The following is an 8,309-nucleotide window of genomic DNA, read 5'->3' as shown; positions in this document are numbered from 1 at the left end:
AAATTTTTAAAATATTTTCAAATACCAAAATGATAATAAATGATAAAGTTTAGAGACTAAAATGACAACAATTGATTAAATTCAGGGAATAAATTGAAAATGACACATGTAAAATTATAAGTATTGAGAAGGTAAAAAACTAAACTTCCATATCAGTATAACCAATTGAGTTATCGTGTATCACTTATATATATACCATTAACAATCACATGTGTAAAATTGTCATGTGTCATTCATGTATATTTGAGTTGTCAAATAGACAAAAAGACATATCATGTGGACACAAATATTAACTTTAATAATAAAAAAATTCTAACAATTAGACTATTGTGAGAAACAACTTGCATTTTCAAAAATTAACTTTAAATTTGAATGCTTGTAAGTTTCATGTGAAAATTAGAATATACAACTTAGTTTACATTAGCTACATATCAGGAAAGCAGTTGGATTATGGCCTTTTAAAAGTTAGTTGATTAAAAAGATTTACTCCAAGTCATTGTAATTTTTTAAGTCTAGTACTTATTAAATAAATATAAATGATAATATGTAGGTTTATAATAATAATATAAATATTATTGTATTAAATTTGCAGTATAATATTTTAAAGCTATATTATCTATTGATTTGTTTAAAATGCTTAGTAGGAGTATGCCAAAATAGATATAAATTCAAGTTTATTAACCTATTTAAATAAGTAGAGTACATTTTTAACCTTTAGAAGACTACTATTAAATACTAGTAGTATTTAAATTAAGTCAAACTTTTAAAGACATTAAATGAAACTTAAAAATAATCTTTTATTAAGTATAGTATTTAAGTCAAATTTGAAATTTAAATTTGAAAAATAAATTAGCATCGGGACTTATTTTGTCGATTTGCTCGTAGTGATTAAGTATCAAGTATCGACACACATTCAATGCATTTTCCAAGCAAACAAAAAAAAAGTCCCTCTTCGTTTAATTTGAAAAAAAAAAACACTGTCCATGAACATTACACAAACGACCCCACCGTCTTCAAAATTTACATAAAACCTTAATCTCCAGGTCAGCATCAGCGGCAGATCTAGTCACAGAAAAAAAAAAGAGTCAGAACTCAGAAGCTTATAGGAATTTAAATTTTGAGTGAATTTGGGCAAAGTCCAAAGTTTACCAAAAGCAAGTAGGGACAAAAAAAAAAAATGGAGTCCAGCGGAATTAGGTGAGTGAACTGCAAGTCCATCAGTTGTGAACAGTCCAAAATTTTTGAAAATTTGATTTGAAAACATAACAAACCTTGCAATTTGCAAAGGAAGTAGAACAGAAATAGTAACCAAGCACAAGGATAGCAATTTAAGTTCTTTAAACAAGTGATATATAACCTTTACAAAAAATGAAGTCCATATCTCCAAACATTGCCAATCATATGTAAATGTGGCTCTGCCGCTTAATTAATTTGAAAGATTAGCAGTAATAATAGAGTGGACAAATGGCAGGTGGGTTGCATGCAAGGACAAATGTCCCCAACCACTGGGCCAGCGTTCCAGTTGTTTACAAAATTCCCCATTTTCTCACTTTCTCTTTCATCTTCTTCATACCAATATTTTGATTTTGAACTGTCTCAAAGGGACCATGAAACCTTAATAAAAGCAACTTGTCTTCTTACATTCTATTATCCTCCAACTCACTTCTACTAGACCACCACCCCCCCCTCTCCTTTTTCTTTCTCTCTCTTCCTTTTTCTCTCCTTGGCTGGGTCCCAATCCCTGCACACACAGCTGGTTCATTATTAAATCTTCCTCAACCAGCAACTTCAACTTCCTCGTTCCCCCCCTTCATTACCCTCGTAACTCGTAACGGCTTCATACCCCTTTCTTTTCCTTCGTTCAAGTTAGAATCTTTTGCTTCACTCAGTGAGCCATGGATGACGCTGAGTTGGACGCCGCGTTCGGGTTTCCGTCTGAGTTCCCCTACGAGTTTGACTCGGTTGGGGCCGAACCGGCTGATTCCGGTTCGACCGGAACCGAGAGCAGCGACGAGGAAGACTTCTTCGCCGGGTTGACTCGCCGGCTGAGTCACACCTCACTCAATGAAACAAGGAAGGAACAACAAAAACTCAATGTTCCCATCTGCAACAGCGACAAAACCGAGGTAATGATAACCAAAGCGCGTCGTTTTGGTTCGTCTTTTTTCTTTTCTTTTCGGGGAAGCTAACGTTGTTTGTTTGTTTGTTTTTGTAGAATCAGAAGATGATGGCTCGCGGTTTGGCCGGGTCGCCTCAGTCTATACTGAGCGGAATCGGAAGCTGGTCGGGTCGGAGCGGAGGGTCCGGCGACGGAAGCCCGAACGGGTCTTCCCGTGTTGCGTCGCCAACCACGACGCCGTTTGAGGGCTCAAACGACGCGTTGGATGTGCTGTATGCAGCTGCAGGGCAAGTTGCGAGGTTGAAGATGAACGACGAAGTCTCTTCGAAGTTCGATTTTCAGAGCAGGGGAGTGCTGGGTGGTCTTCCTCCACCTGTTGCGGCGGAGAACGCGTTTTTTGCAAACCAGGGTGTTTCTCAGGTGAGTTAATTGAAATAGTTAAAACCGCGTTCAAGGTGATTGTGAAAATTCGTGAGAATTGCATGTTAAAATGGAGTGTTGTTTTTGTTTGTGTAGGTTCGGTACCAGCAAGTGAGAACAGAGCAGGTGCTGAAGCAGCAGTGTGGTTCGGTTTGGGGGAGGCAAGAGAAGGCTAATTGGGCAACTCAGCAGCACCACCAGCCCCAAGTTCAGAATAGGGTTCGTGTTTTGCGTGAGTTTGGGTATGACTATGAAGCTGTGAATTGCACGCACGTTTTGCCTCACTCTGCATGGCACCCTCTTCAAGTGAAGGACCAGAATACCCAACAGGTGCCTTATTTCGGATCCGGGTCGCGACCCGGGTTGCAAGGTGGATCCGGTGTTACTAAAAGGGGTTGCGCTGGAACAGGGGTTTTCTTGCCTCGTCAATATGGGGCCCCTCCTCCTGAATCTCGCAAGCAAACAGGTAAAATCACTGAATCTGTTTTGTTTTTCCTCCTTGGTTTAAGCTTTGTTTTTGCTTATTTGGTGGTAACTTAAATGTTTTTTTATGTTTTGTTCTGTTCTCTTGTTATAGCTGCACCTGTTTTGGTCCCAGCTAAGGTTATTCATGCTCTGAACCTCAAAATTGATGACCTCAATAGCCAACCACGTTTCTTGGGTGCTTTTGACGTGGACTATGGTAAGTGGGTCTTTAACATAAGAGTAACATTTCGGTTCAGAGTGAAGTTTAGTAGAGTTATTAATTGGATTTTATGTCTGACTAGTGTTTTGTTGTTTTTTCTTGGTAGATGCTTTGTTAGCGAGGAGGAATGCTCTTCTCTTGCAGCAGAAGTTAAGCATGCTGCGAGAAGAGGCAGCTAACTATGAAGCTCTTAGCCTGCCTCAAGAATGGACGTACTGACTCCTTTGATAATAGTGTTCATTCAAACAAGATTCAATTCCTATAAGTTAATCCTTGCTGAAGAAAGAAAGCTAGTGAAATTAGTAGGTTTGTGATAGGGAAGTTGGTTTTTTTAGTTTTTTTATGGTATAAAGATGAGATTCAAGAATGTGTTTGGGTAGTTTAGGGGCAATAAATCATCCGGTTTTTTGAGAGAGATGCAGCTTTTGGGATCTGTTGTTAGTTGAAGAAACAGTGAAAGATAGTAAGCAGTTTAGGGGATTTTTTTTTTAATTTAAATCTATGATTAAGAATATATTTATTATTTGTAATAAGTGGGGTTCGTTTTCTTCCATGTTAATGTTAAATTAATGTTGATGGAAGAAGGGTAAAGGGCTTATTGTGTTGGAAGAGAGGGTTCAAAGTCTAGCTGGGAAAAAGTGTTAGAAGATTGGCCATACTCTTTGTAAAAGCTCTTGCTGGTAATAGAATAGTATTTAATAAGTTATACAATATATGCAGGAAAGGCAAGTCTTGTGTAATTCCTCAAAATCCTCCGTGTCTCTATCCTCTTACTGTTGAAGGGTTGCATTTTAAGCTTTAGTTGGTATTCTTGTGGAATTTGTTCTGCCAAGGTGGGCAAAGGGCAATGTCAATTATGCGTCATTGACACATGACTCGCTCAGTACCTTCTTACCGCATCTTATTGCACATGAATATGTTTGACTTCGATTAATTTTTACAGAAATGCTTACTTTATTTTTTGGAAAGTTAATAAATTGGGGAAAGAAAATCAATAAATTAGTAACACAATGCCCAAAATAATAGTTAATGATACTGGTGGAAATGGATGAAGGCAGAAATTTATAAACTTATAAAAAATTTATCCATACTTATATTTTTCACTGGAATGAAGAAGTCATTAGTCATTGTCAACTGAATACAATAGGCATTGCTTGCTGAAGATGGATTGTGGGGAAATGGGATTAGGAGGGTACGTTCGATGGGTCCCTCTCTGAATCCAGTGTTAGGGCCCCATCCATCTGCATTCCCGCCTTTTTTATTTATCAAAAAAGCAATCTAAAGAGTTGTTTTGAAACTCATGATCTGATTTTGAGCGTTTCTTTTCTGATTTTGACTAGGTCAATCATTTCATTATTAAAATATTGCACTCGTTCTTCTACAACTTTGACATAATCTTTTAATTAAACGGCTTTCTCTATCTAATTTAAATATTTTATAAATTTATTCATTAAACAAAATAAGGTAATTTTTTTCTAAATATTATAAAAATAAAAAATATTAATTATATTTTTAATTTGCATTTTTCTTTAAAGTAAAAAGACCAACATCCGTTTTAGTGTATTTTAACATTATTTTTAACAATTTTTTTTGTTATTAAACAAGTTAGATATATTATAATTTATTATTCGTTTTGTCTTATTATAATTTGTGTTGGAGAAAAAATTATTCTAAAATAATTATTATTTTAATTTTTTAAATGTAATATTAATTATGATTTTTGATTTATATTATAAATTAATGATGATATAAATTAATGATGATATAAAATTAATTTTATAAAATCATTATTGTTTTATCTATTTTGTTTTTTTTTTATTTGTGTGGAACAAACTTGGAGCATAATTATTTTGGAGGAAAGGAGTATTAATGTTTTTTTAATGTGTTATGTCTCTATCGCTTTTTTCATATCATTATTTATATAAGCATTATTGTTGCTTAATAGAATCTGGTAATCCGGCTTTCTACAGGAAACGGAATCTTGATTTTCATTACCAAACACGAAAAGCTGAATATTCATGAATTTATGTTTTACGACAGTATTTCTAGATCACTATGCTCCTTAGAAGTTGGTCATATTATCGTACACTAACGTTTAGTACTCACCGTAACTACTAAGTTGTATTGATATTTTTTAAAGTGAGGTAAAATTGGAAACTAAAAGTTTAAAGAAAAGAATAAATAAAAGTATGCATAACTTATTCATGTAAAATATTAAAATTATAATGAAAGAAAATATTATAAAAATGACATTTCTTTTAAGAGAAGAGAGATCAAGATATTTTTAAAATAATTTTTAATTTAACATATAATTTACAGTGGGAAAAACTATGTTAAGAAAAAAAGCGCAATCAAGTATCCTTATTCTAAATAATAAGGACTCTGTTTCATTAAATAAGTATAAATTTTGTATGATTATATTGATTTACGATGAATGAAAATACAACACATAAATAAATTTTATTAACCTTTGTGTGAATAAATTATTAGGAAGCGTAAACTATTAGAATCGATTTAATGATATACAATTTAGACGATTTACGTAAGGTCCTAAGTTCTAACTTTATTTTAAGGCTTGAAAAAAAACTTTATTTTCGCTATTGTAAAAAAATAAAATAGAAACCATTAGAATATTTTATAGTATGAAGAAGATAGAACTGACCTCACGAATTTTTTTTTTAATAAAAGAAACGACTTATGGACGGCACGTTAGCATTTAGAACACATCAACTTGATAAATTATGCAGTTACTTGCTAGTTGTTCTGCTTGCTTGTTTAAGAATCTAAAGAAGCCTTCAATAAACAGTTATTTTATCAAATAAATCTTAAAATTATATAATGGATTAAGTCATTAGCTTGTATATTTTTAGGTGAGTTGATTTTTTCAAGACCATGAATATTCTCTTTAAGACTTAAACTTAAGACGTATGTGAATAAGTTAAAATTTAGAAAAATTCTATCTCAATTGATTTATACACTCGGTGATAGTTATTAGCTTGTATTAAAAAAAATATATTCTATGTTGTTAATTTAAAATAATTATAGTCTTATTTTAAAAATATTAATATAAAGTAATCTTTTAAACAGGTGTTGAGGTTTGGTTGCATTTTTTTAAGACTAAAAATAGACATATCTCACATAAATAAGTTAAGTTTAGATTATAAATTTAAAAACCAAGTTACGTTTGTTTAAAGATAAATGGACGTGATGCCATCTATTACCGTCCCTAATTGTGACCAAAAGTAATAGTATATTATCCTACATGCAATATCTATTTATTAATCATTTTGGTTCTAAAAAGTTAATGAACGAATAATTCTGGTGAGTTAATAAATCTTTTACGGTGCTTCAAAAAAGTAAAGAGATTGGTGGAGTTTTTTTCTTTTTCTTTTTATGATAATATAATAATATAAATTATGACTATATCATAAATCCATCTTTTTGGTTCAGCACAAAAGAGAAATTCATCTCCAGATTTTTAATTCTACGCGTTACATTGTTGAGTTATATCAAGGAGAGGGTAAACGACAACTACTACGACAGTTTTTTCTTTCTTCTTTTTGTTTGTTGCGTTTAATGAATAATGACCTAAATGTAATTAAAACGAACAAGCTGAACAAAAGGGTCATTGTGATATTCATCCTACGTAAAAATCCGTAACATTGGCTTATATTAATCCTTAGTGGTTGACTAGTGGTGGCGTAGTGGAGTACAGCTATAAAGTTTGTCACAGAGAATACTAACAGGGCAGATGAGTTGGTTCTTTGATTAGGGTTAGGGTTCCTGAGGCTGTGTGTGTTGTGTTTGCATGTGGGGGGGTAAGAGTAGGGTGCACCTTCACTTATTTGGTTTTTGCAACTTATGCAAGCAAACACATCGAATAAAACACACCTCTATGTAGTCTATGTCACTCGTGGTTAGATCAAACAATGAACACCGGAATTGATTGTTTTACTTGGCTACTAATTAAGTTTATAATTGACACATTTCACCTTCAATTCGGTTTTAATTCTTAGGGTATTAATCAATGTACGAGTGTGGCTATTTATTTTTAGTTGCAATAATCGATTAGGAACCATAATAGGCCATTTAGCTGCATCATGGGTGTCTCATATTCAATGGAGAATAAGAAGAGCTGTCTTTTCAGGGATCCAAGAGAGAAAAACTCGTTGAGTTGGTGACAGTTCAGACCATAGTTTTTGTTGTACTCCTTTTCGCTTAATTGACGCTCTTATAGTCCTTGTCTTTTAGATGAAATAGATCAATGTGGTTTATTGGACTCAGCTAGCTAGGAATTAGGATTGGGAAGTGGTTACTTGAAACAGTAAGAGTGTAAAACAAAGCACAATTTGAGGTCGGTGGCGGTTGTTGCATACCATTAATTAGTTTCTTTTGTTTGGTTACTCTTCTTAATCAAACCGAATAGGGGGTGTTAGATTTGTCCCCAGGGACCAACAAAACAAAGCACCGGACTCCTGTCTCCATTAAAAGTCAATTATTGTCATTTTTTTATTCCATAATATTAATATGAAATATCTATTAGTTTTATTAAGATTAATTTCTATCGAAAAATTGCATTGATCACCTCTCAATTATTGTCATTCAAGCCTGCTGTTAAAGTATTATCTACTATACAATTAATTAATTCAATCATAGTATATGTTAGTTTTCATTTTCAACCAATTTATTAGTTGTTCTTTTTTTGTGCGTTGGAGTTGCACCTTGCACGCCCATATGGGTTCAAGAAGGCTCTTTTGATTAGGTTTTCTTGGTGGTGGAATAGCCCCCTTCTCTTTAAAGAAAGAAAGATATATATTGATTGATCAAAGTTTTGTGCGTATTCATTCACTATTATGGACTTGTCTTTGCTACAAAGATACCAAGCAAAGTCTGCAAAATAATTTAAAGTAACGTGCAAGCAGAGATGGGTTGTCAACACGTGGAGGGTCACATAGATGCCATTAGGAGTGGCTGTGATAATATCATGGGTGTTGTGAAGATATTCTTTTTACTTTTGTTTTGTTTTTTTTTTTTTTTCTCTTCCGGCTTTTGATGGATGGGTTCTGCATTGCTTAATTTCTGGCC

At 33.3% G+C, this 8,309-nt stretch overlaps 1 protein-coding gene across 1 annotated transcript; it reads left to right on the top strand.

Moving 5' to 3' along the window:
• The first annotated feature begins 1,575 nt into the window (after positions 1-1,575).
• LOC114385384 lies at positions 1,576-4,023 on the top strand. Its single transcript, XM_028345438.1, has 5 exons — positions 1,576-2,126; positions 2,216-2,539; positions 2,636-3,005; positions 3,117-3,221; positions 3,331-4,023. The coding sequence occupies exons 1-5, from the start codon at positions 1,896-1,898 to the stop codon at positions 3,441-3,443; spliced, it is 1,143 nt and encodes a 380-aa protein (XP_028201239.1). The 5' UTR covers positions 1,576-1,895; the 3' UTR covers positions 3,444-4,023.
• Positions 4,024-8,309: the final 4,286 nt, after the last annotated feature.

This window comes from Glycine soja, chromosome 14 (assembly GCF_004193775.1).
Source record: "Glycine soja cultivar W05 chromosome 14, ASM419377v2, whole genome shotgun sequence".
Lineage (NCBI taxonomy): Eukaryota > Viridiplantae > Streptophyta > Magnoliopsida > Fabales > Fabaceae > Glycine > Glycine soja.
The sequence above is the reverse complement of the archived record's forward strand: the minus strand, read 5'-3'. Positions and strand labels throughout refer to the sequence as shown.

Bases quoted from the DNA above. Each gene is read 5' to 3' on its own strand.
- LOC114385384 (XM_028345438.1), top strand. From the start codon at position 1,896: ATGGATGACGCTGAGTTGGACGCCGCGTTCGGGTTTCCGTCTGAGTTC. The intron at 3,006-3,116 runs GTAAAATCACTG...CTCTTGTTATAG, and splicing joins TGAATCTCGCAAGCAAACAG to CTGCACCTGTTTTGGTCCCA. The intron at 3,222-3,330 runs GTAAGTGGGTCT...TTTTCTTGGTAG, and splicing joins TGCTTTTGACGTGGACTATG to ATGCTTTGTTAGCGAGGAGG.